Source organism: Jaculus jaculus, chromosome 7 (genome assembly GCF_020740685.1).
Source record: "Jaculus jaculus isolate mJacJac1 chromosome 7, mJacJac1.mat.Y.cur, whole genome shotgun sequence".
Lineage (NCBI taxonomy): Eukaryota > Metazoa > Chordata > Mammalia > Rodentia > Dipodidae > Jaculus > Jaculus jaculus.
The window spans coordinates 149992499-150014246 of NC_059108.1; the positions used below are offsets into that span (position 1 = coordinate 149992499).

Sequence of the window (21748 nt, forward strand, 5' to 3'; positions counted from 1 at the left end):
AACATTATCATTGCTTCCCAGAAAGCAGCCCCATCAGGGCTTACCATTAACAATAATGAGAAAAATCAGAGCCCCAAATCAAATCACAACCATGCACACAGACTTGCAGCATTTTTCACCTCCACGGCTACAATTCAGTTTTTATTTTTCAAATGAAGGAGCAGTACACTGCATGAGTTTGACAAAGGAAGAAAACAAAAGATAGCAGGAGACTCATTCTGGATAAGCAGTTGCTATTCTGTATTCGTAACTCTGTATCAGCAAGAGCAGCTCAAATAAGGCACAAGGTGGGGTCCTTGATACATTTACACATGATCAATTATCCATGCCGCACTTCGCATGCAGTAAACATGCCTGACCCATACCGTCTCAGCACCTCCCAGTCCCATGGCTGGAATAAACCCCTCCAAATGTGGACAAAACCCTTTTTTGTGTGTGAGAATCAGCCAGAGCCCAAGCAGTCATTACACAGCAAAAACCCAGCGAGAACAAAAAGCCAGCAGCAGACTGACGAGAAAACCCAGAACATACCTGAATTCTTCAAATGCAAACATGACCTAGTCAGAAGCAGTCTCCTTAGATTGCACACTAGCCTTTTTTGTACGGAGGACAACCATTTAGCCAGTCAGATGGTACTAAGCACAGGAAAAGGAGGCGAGGTTTCCACCTCCCCAGTGTTCTAAAGTAGAAGGCTTTCTGCAGACAGGGGCCTGCAGCCTCCAGCTTGGCCAGCTGCTGAAAAGCAGCAGCTAACAGGGGAGGCGGCTAGAAAACCATGTGATCACTCCTGCAAGTCTGATTAATGCAGTGCATGCTTAGGCTCCAGGCAGGAAGCTGGAGTAAGCCAGAGAAATAAGTCGAACCTAGGGTGCATCAGGGATCCTGGGCAGTCACAGAGCACACCTACCCTCCACTAGAAGTGTGGAGAGTGGAGCAGGAGGGAGAAGGTTTAAACAGTGAGAATGCAACCTGTCCCACTGTGATCTGCCCAATCACCCCATCTTTCTGTGCCTGTTGCTGCTACAAAACCCCAGCGTGACCCATGCTGTGAATGAGCGTGGCGTAGGGAGATAGTTCTGTTGCATTTCAGGTAGAGTCCCTCCAAATCCTGCATGTCCCCTTACGACTATCAAACACCATCTTTACCTATAAGCTGCTTCAGTGACACAGTCAGTTCAGGCTCACCACATTCCCATGGCTAAGCTGACCTTGTAGGGCCACAGTGAGTTGGGATCTCATTTATTTGATTACTCACTTACTGGGTGCATAAGATATGCCAGGCTTTCATCAGTTCCTTGAAGCGCAAAAAAATTTGATGTAATAATTTCAGAACAGAAGAAAAAGGAAAAAGATACCAAGGAGAGAGGGTGTGGGGGTGGGGTAGGGTGGGTGTGTGTGTGTTATCCATTTGTGAAGCTTGGGATTTGGCCAGTGAGCTGGGGCTGTCTTCTGAAACTGGCCATGAAGGAGAATCCTCAGCACTTGGATTGCAAACCTTTACAAAATCAGGGGTAACAATCTCAAATACAAATGCATGAGTCACTTGCCTTTTTCACAAATGTAATCAGTCACTAATTGTGACTGTACGTGGGGAACGGTTTTCTTGAAGTCTAACCTCATCCCTCGCCCACACTCCCTGCCTTAGCTCTTGCCTTTAGCATTTTCCAGGTTCTTGTATCAGGAACTGGACTTCTTTCCCCATTATACCCTAAAAATCTTGCAGAACAATTTTTCCAAACCTGACTTTTATGTCACCCATTTTAACCTTGCACTAGTTTCTCAGTGCCTACCAGACCAAGTAAAGATATCTCAGTCTGACTTGATTACCTACCAGAGGTTAATGGTAAGACCCCATTACTGAAGACACCATACACTGTCAGCACGGATCATGTAGAGACCTGGTTAGAATCTGGAGGAGAGCCAGTCCCCAGTTAGCCCATCCAGTGCTGGAAGGTGCTACATGAGCTACTGGAGAAAGTACCCAACATCTGTCCAAGCAACTCAAAGTCTAAGTGGCTTAGAAGCAAACAACCTGAAATGATGCTCACACAAGTGCAATAGTGGCACACAGCCATGGTGGGTAACCAACTGCTCTTGGATTGGCTAACAGATCCACTTAGTGGAAAGGAAACCATATCTGGAACTCAGAAGCAAGTCAGAATCATATCCAGATAATGATTCTGCTCCCCAATGCCAAGCTCCCACTAACCTTAGACTATATGAGAGTCTACACCCTTTAAATTATCCCTAAATTAATAATTGTTATTCCATTTAACCGGTGTTGACTTCATTCTCTGTTGGAGAATCTGCCTCTCTTTTTCAGATGGGAGCTGGACCCGAGGAAATAAATGACCCAGTGCAACTCACCTCGGCTCCAGCTGAAACCACAGAGGAGCTGGGGAAATGAGCAAGAGTGCTGCTTTCTTAGTGACTCTCATATTAGCACAAGGGCAAAGGAGATAGATACTGAGTATACTCAACACCTACCAGAGGCTCCTAAGTGCCCATCACTGAAGTAGACTTAAAATGTTCCCAGCATGGCTCAAGGAATTTTGTGGAAAAGTGGGAAGAACAATTGTTAGAGCCACAAGTTGGGATATTTTGTTTACATATATACATATATATAATATCAACCTATTAAGTACCCTCCTCCCTTGGATATTTTACATAGCAACATTGCCTCTCCCTCATAACTGACTTCTGCCTCTATAATGCATGACCTACAATCCCCATGGGGTTGAGTAGTATCCCCAGTAAGGAAGGCTTCTTCAGAAAAGGGGCGGGGAGAAGGGAAAGGATGGTACCAACATGTGTTTACATACTAAATATGTCCATATCTAATTTTAAAAATAAAGAGAAATAGATACAAATTTAAAAAAGGTATCTCAGACTGGCTTGCAAAATCTGATTTCCTCAAAATGCATAACTTTACACACCCCAAACTTCAGCGTCCCAACTATGGTAGGACCTACTTTTTGGTCCACGGGCCAGATGATTCAGTGTTCTGCACACATGACTTGTTCCCATGCAGCTGCGTTTGCTGGCTGCCACTCCCAAACTATCCCAGGACTACCTTTCCTCTGCTGTGAACTGTGGGGCATCATAGATTCTTCCTTCCTCTCCCATGTGGCATGGAGATGACCCCCTGATGGCTGGGGTGTTCATGTGAAATTAAGTTCTGTATTCTTTTGTCAAAAAGGTGTTACTCAGAGGGATTTGCTGAAAGATCCCATTTGTTGCAGTCAGGTCTGCATTGCTGGTAGAAATCACCCAACCAAGAGCAGCTTGTGGGAAAAAAGAGGATTTTATTTTGGCTCACAGGCTCGAGGGGGAAGCTCCACGATGGCAGGGAAAATGACGACATGAGTAGAGGGTGGACATCACCCTGTGACCAACATAAGGTTGGACCATAGCAACAGGAGAATGTGCCAAACACTGGCAAGGGGAAACCAGCTATAATACCATAAGCCTGCCCCGAACAATACACCGCCTCCATGAGGTGTTAATTCCCAAATCTCCATCAGCTGGGAAGCTAGCATTAAGAACACCTAAGTTTATGGGGGATGCCTGAATCAAACCACCACACCACTTTTGCCTTGGCTTTGTGCCATCTCGTATCCGTGCTCATGAAGGTGCTCTGGGATAAGGCAATGGTCTTTCTGTGGCTAGCTCTGTCTCATAGGGGAGCAAGAGTCCACATCTTAACTCAGGGCACTGCAGTGATAAAGACCAAATGGGGTAAGCCTATGAGTGAAGGGATCCTGTGGTCCTTCATACAGGCATTAACCAAGTTGACTCAATATACTTCCCACAATATTCCTCATAAGCCAGTGCACGAGATCCTATGGACCACCATCAGGTGGATTCCTGGCATTCATGTGATAGCAGAAAACAGGATAACCTAGCTTTCAGTATCAGAGCTGCCACTTATTCTGTGACTACTGGCAAGGTACTGAAGTTCTTTGAGCCTTAGCCTCTCTACTGGTAAAAACTGCAGTAGTATGGATACTCCCCATGTCCCTCTCACAGCAGGCAAGGCAGGAATGCCAAAGTTCTTACAAAAATTAGACATCCTTGGGCTGGAGAAATGGCTTAGTGGTTAAGCACTTGCCTGTGAAGCCTAAGGCCCCCTGTTCGAGGCTCGATTCCCCAGGACCCACGTTAGCCAGATGCACAAGAGGGCACACACGTCGGAGTTCGTTTGCAGTGGCTGGAGGCCCAGGCGTGTCCATTCTCTCTCTCTCTCTCTCTGCCTCTTTCTCTGTCTGTCACTCTCAAATAAATAAATAAAAATTAAAAAATTAGACATCCTTTATCATCTTTATCTTATCATAAGATGGTCTTTGACTAGATGGCTCTGATTCTTCTTCATGGGAAGGGCATCTCTCTTCAAAAATGATGTTTGCTCACTGGTAGCTCATTGAATTTGGGAGCAGGTACAAGGAATTTCTGTCCTGTGATTTTCATGTCAAGAGATATATTTCTACTTGTCTTTTAGTATCTGTGAGACATTAAACATCTCCAGACATACCAAATTCTGCATATGCTCAAGTCACTTACACAAAATGGTGTACTGTTTCCATATAACTATACACCTTTCTCCTGCACATTTTATTTTTTGTTTTTCCCTCTTTTTCCTATATACCTTTTTTTTAAAAAAAAATTTTTGTTAGCTTATTTATGAGAGAGAGGGAGAGTGAACAAGCACACCAGGGCCTCTAGCCACTGCAAACAGACTCCAGACACATGTGCCACTTTGTGCATCTGCCTTACGTGGGTCCTGGGGAATTGAACCTGGGTCCTTAGGCTTCACAGGCAAGAGCCTTAACCACTAAGCCATCTCTCCAGCCCTTTCCTGTATACTTTAAATCACCTCTAGATAATTTATAATCCATAATCTATGCAGTAACGACATCAATGCCTATGCAAATAGTTGTCACCTCATCTTATTTAGGAAATAATGACAAAGAAGTGTCTGGAGGACTTCTAGATCCTGCACCTATCTTCCACCAGTGATCATGATTCTCCTCTGAAGAGGCTGATCATACCATTCAGCTATTCCTAAGGTCTTGACAGAGTTGGCACAAATGGCAAAAAGCTAAATCCTAGCAGGAAGTGTATTTTATACACCATTTTATGTGTTTCCCTAATTTACTAATAAGGAGACAAAGGGCAATGTGGTAAGGTAACTTGTTCAGCAGCATGTAGCTGTAAGTGGAGAAGAAGTGACTTGGCTGGCCTAACTCTATCATGTCTGAACATCGATGATCCACCCAGCTCAGACTGTTTCCAGAAGGGGATTCTTTGACAGACTGTTGATAACCAGCGGCCCTATGACAGATATTATGGTTTAGATGTGAACTGTTTCCTACAGCCTCGTGTTTGAACACTTGATCTCCAAATGGTGGCACTGTTTTGGGAGAGTGTAAAACTTTTGGGAGATGGGGTTTAAGCAGCTGAATTATTGGCATTAAGTTCAGCAAGAGATCTGGTCTCAAATAAGGTGAAAGACAATTTAGAAAGATATCTGACACTGATCTCTGGCCTTCACCCACAAGCACGCACACAACCTATGTGCACAAACACACACAGACACACACAAAAAAAGTAAGAAAAGTCAAAAATCCTCGAATTCTAGTTGAACTAACTTTCCTAAAAACTCAAAGATCAAATCCTGTTTGAAATGATAGGGAATGTGTAAGCTCGACACTATAAACTAACCCTCCCCAAACTATATAGCTCTACTGAACTTCTAGGGATATTTAACTTTAAGGTAAAAGTTTAACTCACCTCTCTTTGGAGAAATCTATTTAAATTCAGCAACCAAAACTACAAGCAAACATAACTATAGTTTTTAATTTATATTGCTCAGGGCTAGAGAGATGGCTTAGTAGGTAAGGCACCTGCCTGAGAAGCCTAAGGATCTAGGTTCGTTTCCTGAGAAACCACATCAGCCAGATGAACATGGTGGGTGCATGCATCTGGAATTCTTTTGCAGTGGCTAGAAGCCTTGGTGTGTCTATTTTCTCTCTCTCATAAATAAATAAACAAACAAACCCCCAACTTTATTGTTCAAAAGAAGGAGTTTATTGGTAATAATTTCTGCATTTCAGCCTACAACAATCTCTTCTATCAAGCAAATGCACTTTGACTATCTTCTAGACTTGTTGAAAATCACCTTTATTCACTTATCAGTACTTAAAGGACAATGCTGTGCTGGACACACGGAAAGTGGCAGAGCAAGCTCAGTGACCAGCTGCAATGGCTACTTTATTATTCTCTTCTTTTGAGACAGGATCTCACTATGGAGCTCAGGTCTCCAGAGTGCCAAGGGTCATGTGCACCCCACCTTCACTATTACTAGTGCTTTCACCAGTGACAGCCTAATGAAGGGAGTCAGAGGGTCAATGGGTAAGAAAAAGTGTGTATGTGGTGTGGGAGGAGGTAGGAAATGTAGAACAGATGATAGAAAAGGCAGTGATAAAGCTGAGACTCAAGGACAAGGAGCTGGCTGTGCAGATATCAGGGAGTGATTTTGAGGCAGCAGAAATAGCTTGTAAAAAGGCCCCAGGTGAGAAGAAACAAGTTTGCCATCCATCCCTCCCAAACATGTGGGTGGCACAGACAAGGTGAGGAGCAAGCACAGGAAGACAGGAAGGCAAAAGGTCTTTGAAGCCACTGGGGAGTTGTAGGAGGGGGAGTAATAGGAGCTCTTTTCACTCTCAAGAGGAAAATGGAAGCAGACCAGCTATAAGCTAGTGCAGTCCAGGTAAAAGATGAGAGTTGAAACTCAGCTCACAGTACAAAGACAGACATGGATTTCAGGCAAGTGCTGGAGATAAGTCTTTCTTACATTCAATGTCATGTGGTTCTTTGACTACTAGTGAAGTAGAAAAAAGACTGAAAATATTCCTAAGCATTCTGAGAGAATGAAGATTACAACCAGCACCCTGAGCCACAAACAGAGTGACCTGCACGAAAGGAGGGAACCTGCCTCATCCTTACCACTCCGCCCAGGGCTTGGCATACACTATGCGTCTGGTGAGCTAACTCTCAGAGGCTTGTGGACTTAAGAGATTTCATAGGAAGCTGAAACTGCAGTAAATCAGCAGTCCTCTTTCCAACGCCAATGTCAAATACAGCAGATTATACTTGTGAATGAACAAGTAGAGCTGTCGCAGTGTCACCTGATGTACTGAAATTTGCCAAGAAAATCTTTCCAGGAACAGAGGGAGGATCAAGAAGGCAGGAAACACGCAAAGCACACATATACATACATATAAAACCAATCAGGAATCCATGTGAGGCCCTGCTACAAGGCTCTATCTCCAAGAGGAGAAGGATGCCAAAGCAATGACAGCTTCAGGCCTTGCCCACAGCTAAAAACGGACCCCCAAAGGCAGGTGTATTTAAGGCTTGGTCCCCAGCCCAGGATGTGATTAGGAAGTGGTAGCAGGAGGTGGAACTTAGTGGAGTAAAGTCCAGCCACTGGGGAATGTCCTTGAAGGGTCATTAGGAGGCTATTTTGCCTTCTATTTCTTGATTTGTTGCTACTGTGAAGTGAGTGACTTCCTCATGTGCTTGTGCTGTGTTGGACCAGGCCCAAGCCCCTGTAGCCAAGCGACCATGACAGCAAACTCTAGAAAGGAGCCACAATGATTCTTCCTTAGAACTTGAGTGCCTCTGACACTGTTGTCAGAACTAAAGAAAATCTGGACCACCAAAGGGGCCGTTGCTGTGACCATGCTTGATGATCTAGTTCAGAAGCTTCTGGAACTGACTTAAGAAGGTGTTCTAAAAAGTTAGGAGAAGCAACATAGACAAAAAGCCTAAAATACCATAAGTGATGCTTAATTATGCGCCACCTGATAGGGGTTCAGAAGGCCAGAATGCTGACAGGAATGTAGACCACAAACACCGTGCTGGTGAGGTTCAGATGGAAATGACGACTCTACTGAAAACTGAACAAGAGGCCATTTGTGTTATATTTTGGCAAATATCTTCTTTCCATTTTCTATGCCCCGAAACTTCATGGGAGTGACTAATTACTGTAGTAGAGAATATTTTTTAAATTTTTATTTATTTATTTATTTATTTATTTGCAAGTAGGCACACACACACACACACACACACACACACACACACAGAGAGAGAGAGAGAGAGAGAGAGAGAGAGAGAGAGAGAGAGAATGAATATAGGCATGCCAGGGCTTCTAGTCACTGTAAATAAACTCCATATGCATGTGTCACTTTCTGCCATCTGGCTTTACGTGGGTACTGGGAACTGGACCTGGGTCATTAGGTTTTGCAGGTGTGTGCCTTAACCACTGAACCACCTCTCCAGCCTGAGATTTTCTTAATTAATTTTATTTGACTGAGACAGAGACCTTGATGGACATCACATCTGTCCAAGCAGACAGGATTAAGGCTCTACTTTTCCTGGATGGTAAGAGAGTCTAGGACTTACCTTCTTGCGACTGAATAACCTTGAATCTCTGATCACCCTGTGCTGGGACTTACAGATATGTTTCACCACACCCAGCAGCCAGTTTATGGGGTTCTGGGGGTCGAACACAGACTTTGTATTTGTACATGACAGGCATGTACTGTACCCAGTCAGTCACATCCCTAGCTCTCTTTTTTTTAGGTGGGGGCGGGGGAGAGTCTTACTCTAGCCAGGCTGACCTGGGAGTCACTCTGTAGGACAGACAGAGTGAGAGCACAAGCGCACACACAGGGTTTCCTGCCCCTGCAAACAAACTCCAATGTATGTGCCACTTTGTGCATCTGGCTTTATGTGGGCCCTGAAGAATCAAGCCCAGGCCATCAGGCTATGCAAGCAAGTGCCTTAACAACAAGGCATCTCTCTAGCCACTGGTAGAGATTATTTTAAGGAAGCACAGTATTTGGGCAATGATGTGAACTACACACTACTTTAATTCTCACTTTAACACAATGAGAAGAAGAGGAGAAGAAGGAGAAAAGGAGGCACTGCCAACATGGGTTTGATATTTAGCAAAACACACACACACACACACACACACACACACACACACAGTTTAAATGGGAAAGAAGCTAAGTAATTTTGTACCAGGGCAATAGAAAGGTGCCTAAAGGGAATTTTAGTAATCAGCAAGACTCTCCCCACTGTAGGCTCAATGACTTTGAGAAGACAGTTCTTGGTGCCCTGCCTGCATAAGACTGCCTTGGCAATGTCTCACTTGGATTTATTTTCTTGTGTCTAACAGTCGAGGTATTCACAGGCCACTGAAACCATAATTCAGGAAGGCCCAGATACAGCTTGGGCTGGTAGCAGACTAGCTTTGCCCTGTGAGGCTGGTTTTGTAGGTATGTAAATATGAGTTAAAGGGTCATAGAAGCTTCCACTAGGATTTCATAGCAAAGCCTAGGAGGCCAGGCAGTGTGGAGCAATGCTAGAGTCCTTTCAGGCAGCTCCTGACAAAGCAGTGCTGAAGCTATGAAGGAGAACCCTGAGCTGTAACGGAGACCTCAGGAAGTTAGAGACGCCAAGACAATGGGACACTGAGGAGAGAAGCTGCGAGTACAGCCATTCCTAAACACAGGCCCTGTGGCCACCAGCAAGCAAGGGCCGAGCTTCCCAAGCCTTTGGGAGCTCACATTTCACCATCATATGCCAAGATATTGGGCATAGAGCTACAGACATAATGTTTTCAGTGCTCAGTTTTGGTCTTGCTTTGGTCCAATCCCTATTTCCTATGTCCCTATTTCTCCTTTTTGGAATGGGGATATTTATTCTGTACCATTGTATTTTAAACACTTAAGACACACACACACACAGTGTATGGTACTGAGGATTGACCCTGGGACCTTGCATATGCTGGGCAAATGCTGCACCACTTAACTTTTGGCTTTCTTTTTTTTTTTTTTTTTTTTTTGACTTTTACAGACACAGCCAGGAGTTTGCCTTGAGTATCAGAGGAATCTTTGTGTGTGGATGTGAGCAAGGCTGGGACTGTTATGATTTTGTGGACTCTTGGAAGTGGATTAGATATATTTTGTATTATGAAATGAAATGAATCATTGTGAACCAGGTGCAGAATGCTTTGGTTTGGATCTCAGGTGTCCCTAAAGGTCTCTGTGCTGAAGGTCTGGTCACAGGTTGTGGTGCTACTGGGAAGTAGAGGCCCTTTAGGCAGTGGGAGTCTGGGTCTACTGGAAAAGCTAGTCTGCAGAGGGCACGCCCTTGAAGGTACTGTTAGGACCCTGGCTCCTCCTTTCTTGTTCCAGGCAACCATGAAGTGAACCAAGCATTCCCAACCTTGATCTACAGCCTCATCATAGGCCTGAAAGCAACATGATCAAGGAAACAAAGGCCTGTGAAACCACGAGCCAAAATGAATCTTTCCTCCTGTTAGGGTGATTCCCTCAGTACTTTTTGCCATGGTACTAAATCCACCCTCCACACACAGGTACACACCCCCAAATCCTAAAATAATAGCAATGGTAAACCAACATGTTGGGTTGTCTGAAGGTGTGGCACAGAATCTTTATTCATTCTATAGTGTGCTCCAGAAACCCTGTCTCAAAGAAATAAAGCAGAAGAGTGACAGAGGACTCCTGACCTCCCCCTCTGGCCTCTGGATGTGTATGTATGGGGTATGCACACACACCAAAAAGTGTCTTATGACTCTTTGGTAGGCTTGCTAAGCAAATGGTTTGCAGTGATACTGAAAGGGTATATAATAATATTTTTTGCCTCTTCTCCCACTTTTTTTGTAACAAAGTTCTTTAAAAAATTATTTTTTTTTAATTTTATTTTCTTTTATTTGAGAGAGAGAGAGAGAGAAAAGAGGCAAGTAGAGAGAATGTGCATGCCAGGGCCTTCAGACACTGCAAACAAACCCCAACACATGCACCACCTAGTGCATCTGGCTTACTTAGGTCCTGGGGAATCAAACCTGGGTCCTTTGGCTTAGCAAGTAAGCACTTTAACCACTAAGCAATCTCTCAAACCCATTTTTTTTTTTTTTTTTGAGGTAGGTTCTTACTCTAGCCCAGGCTGACCTGGAATTCACTAATCTCAGGGTGGCCTCAAACTCATGGTGATCCTCCTACATGTGCCTCACAAATGCCAGGATTACAGGTGTGCTCTATCACATCCAGCTCAGCCCATTTTTTAAAATTTAATTTTATTTATTTGAGAGAAAGAGAAAGAGAGAATGGGCACACAAGGACCTTCAGCCACTGTAAATGAACTCCAGACACATCTCACAGATGTACCACTTTGTACATCTGGTTTGTGTGGGTCCTGGGGAATCAAGTCTGGGTCCTTTGGCTTTGTAGGCAAATGCTTTAACCACTAACCCATCTCTCCAACCCTCTCCAACTTTTATATAACTTTTCTAAAGTATCTTTAAAATAGTCAACACAACTTATTATCTATCCATGAAATGTTTCCTGAGTTCTTTTCTATCTAGCACATTTTTCCTTCTACCTCTTTTAGATCCTCTTTATTTGTAAAAGCCTTTCATGAGACTGAAGTCAGTTATAAATAACTGTTTAGTCTTCTGAAGTGAAGTCATCATGAAATATGGGGAGGAAGGGTAACTTCCAGAACCCCAGTCCTTAACCTGTCTCTGAGTTCTCCCTATCTCATGAATGGGTCTCCTAAAGATGAGAAATGGAATATCTGATTCACAGATTACCTAAACTTCCTAAAGGCTGGCTATTCTGAGGCAGTTAGCATAATTAGTTCTAATTTCTTAGTTTTCATGACCCCACACCTGTACCTGTCACCCAGTATTTACAATCTAACAGTGTTTGGAAATCACAAACCAAACCATTTCAGAGGCACACATAAACCCAGCCACATTAGCCAGCAGAATAATACAAAGTCAAAGAAGAAACCTAATTAATCAAAGAATGTCTTGTATAGATTGGTATTTACCACAGAGGTTAAGGATTAGAATGCATGAATACACAATAAAATGGACGAGATAAAGAACAAATGGAATCCAAAGGCATTGGGATGCCAAGTGCCTTTCCTAAAACCAAGCAGGGAAGAGATTTCGGGGCCTTTAGGAATAGAGACCAAATGGAAGAACTCTGAGTGATTTTCTGTTATATGTTAGTAAGACAAAGATATTTTGTTTGTTTTGACAGGGTCTCACTGTGCTACCCTAGCCTCTCCACTGCACCAGGAAAGACAGTTCTATTTTGAAAGCTGGAAAGTCAAAGAGAAGTATAAACAATCTGCATTTGAAATAGGACCACACAGGTGTGTGTGTGTGTGTGTCAACCTCCCTTCTTCCCTTCCCTACCCCCCTTGAAGAGAGTAAATAGTTCTTGTTTTGAAGATCTAGGGAGGCTGCGGCAGGAGGATTGCCATTTTGAAGCCAGCCTAAGCAGCATAGTAAAATTATTTTATTAAAAAATCTATCAAGGTCTGAAGTTCAGTACTAATTGTGACCATGGGCCCAGATTTAGAATCCTTACAAAGAACCACACTCTGACTGGGGAAGGAGGTGAGTGAGGGAAGGCAAACACAGTGACAGAGGGACCTCATGAATATATGCCTGAGAGAGCTATGATTTGAGAAGGTCTGAGCCAGATAAATATTTTATTCCTTCAAAAAGCTGTTTCCTTTTCACGTTGAATTTCTGACATCCATGCCTCTCTATTCTGATTTTCTATAAGGTGGTAGTTTCCTCATCTAAAACAGCACTGTCTCAGTTTCCAGAAGAGTTCCACCTGCAGTTCTTCACTTGCAGATTATAGAGTTTATATTCCTCCTCACAAGTCCGAACACCTAACCAGTCACTGATTACTGGGATATTTAAATTAATAGGGATGAGGACACATTGATTAAGATCTTCCCATGGAATACTAATGCCACTAGAATTTGCTAGATGGATGGCAACATTTGGAACTTTTTCAAAGGATATTTTCCCACTAACATGAAAAACTAAGCACTTGAAGGAATAAAATATCTCATTTTCAAACCATTCAACTTGTCTTTGGACCCCAAAACAAATACTGAATATAAAAGAAAGGAAAAGGATGAGAGTACATGCCTTCAGATAGCTGAGCAGGCACTGACTGAGCCAGGCCTTGGACCCAGTGCATTACAACAAAAGAACACGCTCTTTGAAGGGCTTCATAGATTTCACTAATGTGGGAAGTGACCTAAGAAAAATGCCAGTCTGATCTTCTCACTTTGGCCAAGAAAGGAGAAAAACACAGCACCTTGCCTAGGGTCATACAACTGCTGTCAGAGATGGAAGTAGAACTGACACTTCTGATTTCTCGCTCAAGTGCTTTCCCTCAACATCAGTGGCTTTCAAAATAAGGTCTACCAGCTGTGCAGGCATCGCCTGGCATTGCTTAAGGATAACTATTATGAGACCTCAAGATTCAGTGAAACAGAGGTTCTGGGAGGACAGCACCTGGCCCTCTTTGAACGAGCTCTCCAGAGGATTTTCATATGCATTGGAAGTTTGAGCATCACGGGCTGCTCTATTTGGGTGATTCTCAACTGGGGGTTGGCAACTGTCGGGGCCCATCCTCCCCAGGAAGACACTGGCAATGTCTGAAGGGTTGTTTGTGGCATCTAGTGTAGAGAGGCCAAGAATGTTGCTGCACATCATACTATGAGCAGGGCAGCCCTCCTCCATGAAGAATCACCTTGCCCAGTGGCAACGGTGCTGAGCTTGAGGACGAGGGACTACTGAGAGGACCGCACAGCTAAGCAGCTCTTGGTGCTCCTCTCTCCCTCTCCTTCCCTCCCTCCCTCTCCCCCATCCCCTTTAGTTGAAGCTTTAGCTCTATTTCATAAGTGTACCCTAGAATATTGCTTGCCCACTAGTAAGGCAAGCTGACATATGCGGACACCTCAGCTACTGTGAAGCCACAGCCCAGCCTCCAGGGCCAGTCACTCCGGTGACATCCAGTTCCCAACCACAGTGTCAGACAAATGCTATCCTTTTCTATGAGAGACACGATGTGCTTAAAGATTAAAACCAGGGAATCAAGCTGGCAAGACTGCTCAATGGACAGTGTTTGCTACACAAGCGGATCCCAAGCATCCATGTAAAATGCCAGGCATGTTGGAGACAGACGGATCCCTAAGGCTTTTGCATAGCTAGTCTAACCAAATCAATGAGTTCAGGGGTCAGTGAGAGATCCTGTCTCAAAGTAAGGAAAGGCAGAAAGCAACAGAGGAAGACAACTGACATCAACCTCTGGCCTCAATATGCACATACACATGTACGACTATGCGCACATGTGCACAAACCACATAGACATGCGCACCCATGCACACATACACCCATGCACACATGCACATACACATATGCATAATACACATACACATGTACACACATACACATGTGCACACATACACACATGCACATACACCTACACACATGCACATATACACATACATGCGTGCAACATACACATGTGCAACATATACATGTGCACATATACACATACACACGTGCACACATACACATGTATGACTATGCACACTTGCACACATACCACATAGACATGTGCACACATGCACACTTACACACATGCACACATACACACATGTACACACACATGCACACACATACAAACATGCACACATACACATATGCACACACATGCACACATATACATATACATGTGCACACATACACATGTACTATGCACACATGCACACATACCACATAGACATGTGCACACATACACATGTACTACACGCACATGCACACATACCACATAGACATGTGCACACATGCACACTTACACACATGCACACACACACATGTACCCATACACACACACATGCACACATACACATGTGCACACATACACATTTGCACACACATACACGTGCACATACACATGTATGACTACATGAACTTGCACACATACCACATAGACATGTGCACACATACACACATGCACACTTACACATGTGCACACATACACATGTACGACTACACGCAAATGCACACATACCACATAGACATATCCACTTCTTGCAAAAAAAAAGTTAGAACTGAGTGTGGTGGCACACGCCTTTAATTCCAGCACTCAGGAGGCAGAGGTAGGAGGATCGCCATGAGTTCGAGGCCACCCTGAGACTACACAGTGAATTCCAGGTCAGCCTAGGCCAGAGTGAGACCTTACCTCGAAAAACCAAAAAAAAAAAAGGTTAGAGAATTGCATTGAACTTTTTAAAAATAGTGTTTTTTTTTCCATTTCCAGTAACAATAGAGTTTTTAGATAAACTGGTCTAGTGAAAGTAAAGAAATAAGCCAGTAAAATAGACTGCTATTAGTAAAGGAAGAAATGAGTAGGTTAAAACTAAAGAGCATGGGGCTGGGGAAATGGTTCAGCAGGAAAAGGAGTATGCCACACAAGCACGAGGCCCGTGGCTATCTGAGTTTGCTACCCAGCACTCAGGTAACAAACTGGGCATGGTCCCACATGCCTGAAACGCCATTCCTATGGTGAACAGACAAAGGAGAATTGCCAGGGCTCACTGGTCAGCCGGTGTGACTGAAAACTATTACAGCTGAAACACCAAAAACAGTTGTGGCTCCAGATCCATGAGGGAGATCCCGTCTCAAGAAGAGCAACCAAGGAAGACACCTAATGTTTGTCCCAGCCACCTCACGTGTGCACACGAGGCACACGCATCTGTCTATGTCTACACCATAGACACATTACACCACACCACACAAACTACAAACAACAAAACAAAACAAAACAACTAAGAGAAGAAACAGAAGCCCCAAAGGCAAATAAATAAGCATGGAAGCCTCTTTTTGCCCTAAGAGCTTTTCAAAAACTTTTATTGACAATATTCAGATGTGTATATAATACACCTTGATCATAGTCACTTCCTGTTACCTTCTTTTGTCCTCCCTTCTCCATTCCCCTTCCATTAAACTCCTTTTTACCAAGCCAGCAACTTCAACAGCCGAGCTGTCTTTCCAGCCCTGAGCTCCTCTCCAACTCGACCGTCTTCTACTGTCGTCTTCTTTTCCCTGCCCGCCACCATCCAAGACGGGATGGTGATGGCCCAACGCTGTGCAGCTCTGGCGCAGCTTTCCACAGCTGCTGTGAGGTTTTAAACTGCATCTCTGGACCACTAATGACCACGTTCCAAAGCATTCCTCCCCACTCTTGGGTTCTTACATTAAAGCTCTTCCACAATGTTCCCTGAGCCTTAAAGGGAAGACAGAGATGCTGAGAGCTCCGTTAGTTCTGAAAATCTCCAACTTTCCTGTGTTGGCCTCTCAGGGAAGAGAGTTACCCCTCAAGGTTCCACGGGTCTACAGACATCTCTGTGCAGAAGTGATCCAAGATACTTCAAGAGACATCGTATGCCCACCGTCCCCCATGAGTGAAGGCTTACATTTATTCAGAACTCATGCCCCAGGTTCTGTTAATGGACTTCACCTACATCAATTGGTTTAATCCTGGGAGCAGGTAAGAATTAGGACCTGTTACCTTTCTTATTTTACAAGAGAAGCTTAGGTACAGAGATGTGTAGAAATTTGCCCAGGATTGCATAGCTACAAAACAAAAGCCAATCACACTAAAACTTAGGCTTCCTGACTATCAAATGCAGCTAAATAATTTGAAACCAAAAGGGCACAAACACATTGATTCTTATTTGACTTCAAGTAGCAGAAAGCTATTGTACTGGTTACGTTCCCATTGCTCAGACAAAACACCTGACCAGAAGCAACTTATGGAAGGAACAGGTGTATTTTGGCTTGCAGTTTCAAGGGGAAGCTTCGTTATGGAGGGGAAGCATGGCAGGAGGAGACAGCAGGGAGCCAGGACTCTTCCACAGCAGCAGGGAGAAAGGAGAGAGTGAGCTCACTACATGTGGCATGAAGAACTGGGCTATAATACCCCAAGGCCCACCCCTAGCAACAGCCCTCCTCCAGCAAGGCTCTCCCTCCCAAAGGCTCTTCCAGTTGGGAAGTAAATATGAGGCTTAATCACATACACACAAGGCTATGGGGGCAATTTACATTCAAACCACTGCTCCTATCCATCAAGAAAGACAAGACTGGGCTGGAGAGATGGCATAGTGGTTAAGCGCTTGCCTGTGAAGCCTATGGATCCCGGTTCGAGGCTCGGTTCCCCAGGTCCCACGTTAGCCAGATGCATAAGGGGGCGCTCGCGTCTGGAGTTGGTTTGCAGTGGCTGGAAGCCCTGGCACGCCCATTCTCTCTCTTACTCTCTATCTGCCTCTTTCTCTCTCTGTCACTCTCAAATAATCAAATAAAAACAAACAAAAAAAAGAAAGAAAGACAAGACTGATCAAATAGAATCCCAAACAGCCACTATAAATCTAGAACTTGGTTAACTGTATAACATCACCATTGGGTAAAAATGTAAACGATTACAATCATTCAGTGGAAGGGTATTTAGGAGGGAAAAATAAAAGGTAGTGGGAGGGGACTGAGATCATGGTATATTGTCTATTTATGGAACTTGTCAATAGAAGTTTTAAAAAGAATTACAATCAGTTATGACTTACATAACACAAATTAAAAACATTGTTATACATCATATACAGTATATTTTCATTGACACGACTATCATTTATGCTCTATACAACAAGCCATAGTAGCTGTGATAGTTTGAATGTATGTCCCCCAGTATACTCAGGAGTTTTATTAAAGCTTGTAGGGCTGGAGAGATGGCTTAGCAGTTAAGATGCTTGCTTGCAAAACCTAAGGACCAAGGTTCGATTCCCCAGGACCCATGTAAGCCATATGCACAAGGTGGCACATGTGTCTGGAGTTTTTTTGCAGTGGCTAGAGGCCCTGGTGAGCCCATCTCCTGACCCCCTTTTTCTTTCAAATAAATAAATAAACTATTATATATATATATTTGATAGAAAGAATATATATATTTGATAGGGAGACAGAGGCAAAGAGAAAGGGAGAGAATGGGTGCACCAGGGCACCAGGACCTCCAGCCACTGTAGATGAACTCCAGATGCATGCACCACCTTGTGCATCTGGCTTACGTGAGTCCTGGAGAACTGAACCGTGATCCTTTGGTTTTGCAGGAAAACAACTTAACCGCTAATCCATCTCTCCAGCCCCATAAATAAACTATTTTTTAAGAAAGCAGATAACTTGGATTTCCAGCCATCTGGCTGCACGAGGTGTGAGGTGGATCCTGGGGTCCAGTCCAAAAGTGTATGGGGTGGGGGGGGAGATCTGATTTCCAGCCTAAAGGTATGCACAGTGCTTGAGCTCTGCCTGGGTTCCCTGTTTTTTTTTTTTTTGTTTTTTTTTTTTTTTGGTTTTTCAAGGTAGGGTCTCTCTCTGGGTCCAGGCTGACCTGGAATTAACTCTGTAGTCTCAGGGTGGCCTTGAACTCATGGCGATCCTCCTACCTCTGCCTCCCGAGTGCTGGGATTAAAGGCGTGCGCCACCGCGCCCGGCCTCCCTGTTGTTTTGATGCTGGTTTTGTTCTTGCTTGTGGTGCTGGTGTGTGATTGTGTCTCTGTATGGATCTGTGAAAGGAGGCCAGCTTCTTCCACCATCAGTGAAACTTCCTTTGGATCAGTAAGCTTCAAATAAATTCCTTCCTCCCATTAGCTGTGTCTGGTTTGGAAGTTCACCTCAGCAGTACGGAGCTGACGACAACAGTAGCTATGAGCAAGGTTTTTTCACTCAGAAACTTACTACTGCCTTACCATAGGCAACTAACTTTACTGTTCTGAACATCTATTTTCCTCTGAATAAAATGGGGCAATGTTACTTATCTCACTGAGTTTTATGTATGAGAGAATCAAATGATATAGTGCACATAAAAATTTGTCATCAACAGCCAGTACATAATAGCTAGTAAAAACAGCTGTTCTCCCAAGTGTGGTGGTGCATGCCTTTAATCTCAGCACTTGGGAGGCAGAGGTAGGAGGATCGCCATAAGTTCGAGGCTACTCTGAGACTACCTAGTGAATCCCAGGTCAGCCTGGGCTACAGTTTAACCATACCTCGAAAAACAAAAAAAAAAGCTGTTCCATGGGCTGGAGGGATCGCTTAGCAGTTTTAAGGCGTTTGCCTGCAAAGCCAAAGGACTCAGGTTCAATTCCCCAGGACCTACATTAGCCAGATGCACAAGGGGCCCATGCATCTGGAGTTCGTTTGCAGTCGCTAGAGGTCCTGGCAAGCCCAGTCTCTCTTCCTCTCTCCCTCTTTCTCTATCAAATAAATAAATAAAATAGCTGTTCATTATTATTGTGCTTTTATGTAAATATATTTGTGTTTATAAAGAGATGTCTGGAAGCACACCAGCTAACACAATGTTAACATGGCTCATCTCCAAGAGATATCAGGTGATTGTTTTTTTTTTTTACTTATTTTATTTTTTAAATTTTAATTTAATTTTATTCATTTGACAGAGATAGAAAGAGGCAGATACAGAGAGACAGAGAGAGAGAGAGAGAGAGAGAGAGAGAGAGAGAGAGAGAGAGAGAGAGAGAGAGAATATGAATATGGGAGCACCAGGGCCTTCAGCCACTGTAAGCAAACTCCACATGCGTGTGCCACATTGTACATCTGGCTTACATGGGTCCTAGGGAATCAAGCTTAGGTTCTTTGGCTTCACAGGCAAGTGCCTTAACTTCTAAGCCATCTCTCCAGCCCAGCTTATTTTATTTTTATTCATTTACATTAGAAAAGGAGGGAGGGAGAGAGGGAGGGAAAGAATGAATATGGGTGTACTAGGGCCACCAGCTGCAGCAAACAATGATGCTTGTGCTACCTTATGCATCTGGCTTACATGGGTCCTGGGGAATTGAACCTGGGTTCTTTGGCTTTGCAGGCAAGTGCCTGAACCACTAAGCCATCTCTTCAGCTCAGTTTTTACTTTTATTTAAGAAAGATTTTATTTATTTATTAGAGACTGGGAGAGAGAAAGGAAGAGAAAGAGAGAATGGGCACACCAGGGCTTCTAGCTACTGCAAATGAACTCCAGATGCATGTGCCACCACCATGTGCATCTGGCTTACGTGGGACCTGGAGAATCGAACCTGGGTCCCTAGGCTTCACAGGCACGTGCTTTAACTGCTCAGCCATCTCTCCAGCCCCGTTTTATTTATTTATTTTGTTTTTTCCAGGCAGGGTCTCATTCTAGCCCAGGCTGACCTGGAATTCACTATGGAGTCTCATGGCAATCCTCCTACCTCTGCCTCCCAAGTGCTGGGATTAAAAGCATGCGCCACCACACCCAGCCTTTTTTTTTTTTTTTTAACTTTTTATACTGTTATATATTGTTGAATTTATACAACACACAAGTATTTTTAAACCAGTCAACACTTCAGTAGGTAAATACATCCATGTGTGCACACATCTTCTCCCATGTGTTTATAAACTGAGCTTGCTCCCTATTCTATTAGCATTAGAGTTAACAGGACAGGCACTGTTTCTAATTAGAAAGCCATGGCAAGCGGAAGCCAAGGAACATGAGAATTTACAACTGCAGCACTATCAGGCACAAAATAACAGTTTGTGAAGAAATGAGGGAACAAGTGAATTTGAAGGCAACATAGTTGAGTAATATTAAGCTTTGGAGCCAAACACAGCAGGATCTAAATATCAGCTTTCCACTTCCTAGCCATTAATCCTGAACAAATTTACTTTTAACTCTTCTGATTTCCAGTTCCTAACATAAATGAATAATAACAATTCATCAAATTATTACACGGACTGTATGAGACAGCAAATGTGAAAGAAGTTTGCAGTAACAAAAATTTAATAAAATCTAGCTCTCTATCCATTTGCATCTTAGGTTTGCCTATGGTAGAGTATATGACATTGAGCGACTGTTTCTCTGAATCTTGGCTTTCCCACCAGTAAACTGAGACTATCTACTTAACTCTTGGGTGCTGTGCTATGTAAGAGTGTTTTGTAGAAAGTACTACACACTGGCCAACAAGACTGAACTATGGTTTTTGAGGAGGTTTTTAAAAAATTATGTTTAATGACTTCTTGAGGTAGAAATTATATCACCATTACTTACTTTTTAAAATTTTTGTTGATATTTATTTATTTGAGAGCAACAGACAAAGAGAGAAAGAGGCAGATAAGAGAGAGATGGGTGCGCCAGGGCCTCCAGCCACTGCAAACAAACTCCAGACACATGCACCCCCTTGTGCATCTGGCTAACATGGGTCCTGGGGAATCGAGCCTCAAACCAGGGTCCTTAGGCTTCATAGGCAAGTGCTTAACCACTAAGCCACCTCTCTAGCCCTCTTTATTTTTTAATTACTTTATTTGGGAGAGAAGGGCACATCCAGGCCTCCAGCCATTGCAAATGAACTCCATTCACAAGAGCCACCATGTGACTCTGGCTTACGTGGGTACTGGGGAATGGAATGTGGGTCTTTAGGCTTCCAAGGCAAGCACCTTAACTGCTAAGTTATCTCTCCAGCCCTTTTGTGGAGTTTTATGTCAACTTATTTTATAGGTCTTAGATTCCACAAACTAAACTAAGTCTTTAAAATCTGACAAACATAAGATTATACCAATAATTTGCTGATTGTTCTTAGCTTTCCCAGAATAGCATTGTCCTTCTGTCTGGGACCCTGTACAGAACTTTCTTCCTGAGTTGGAAAGACAATAGAAACAAAGCCGTCAAGCTGAACAGAGCCTTAAATGTCATTCGGTTCAGGTCTCTCCTGACACAAGTGGACAGTAACAGTGATGCTCAAAGACGGAAAATGATTCACCACT

At 43.6% G+C, this 21748-nt stretch overlaps 1 protein-coding gene across 5 annotated transcripts in view; it reads right to left on the reverse strand.

Moving 5' to 3' along the window:
• Window positions 1-21748, reverse strand: part of Evl (Enah/Vasp-like) — a 127191-nt gene that overhangs the window by 89369 nt on the left and 16074 nt on the right. The window contains exon 1 of one of the 5 annotated variants that reach the window (XM_045154301.1): window positions 532-678. The exons of 1 other annotated variant lie outside the window; for it this stretch is intronic. In XM_045154301.1, the coding sequence (XP_045010236.1) occupies window positions 532-554 (23 nt within the window). In that variant the 5' untranslated portion in view covers window positions 555-678. Of the gene's footprint in view, window positions 1-531; window positions 679-21748 lie in introns of those variants that run through there. 3 more of the 5 variants (XM_045154302.1, XM_045154304.1, XM_004665596.2) reach the window with 3 other exon arrangements.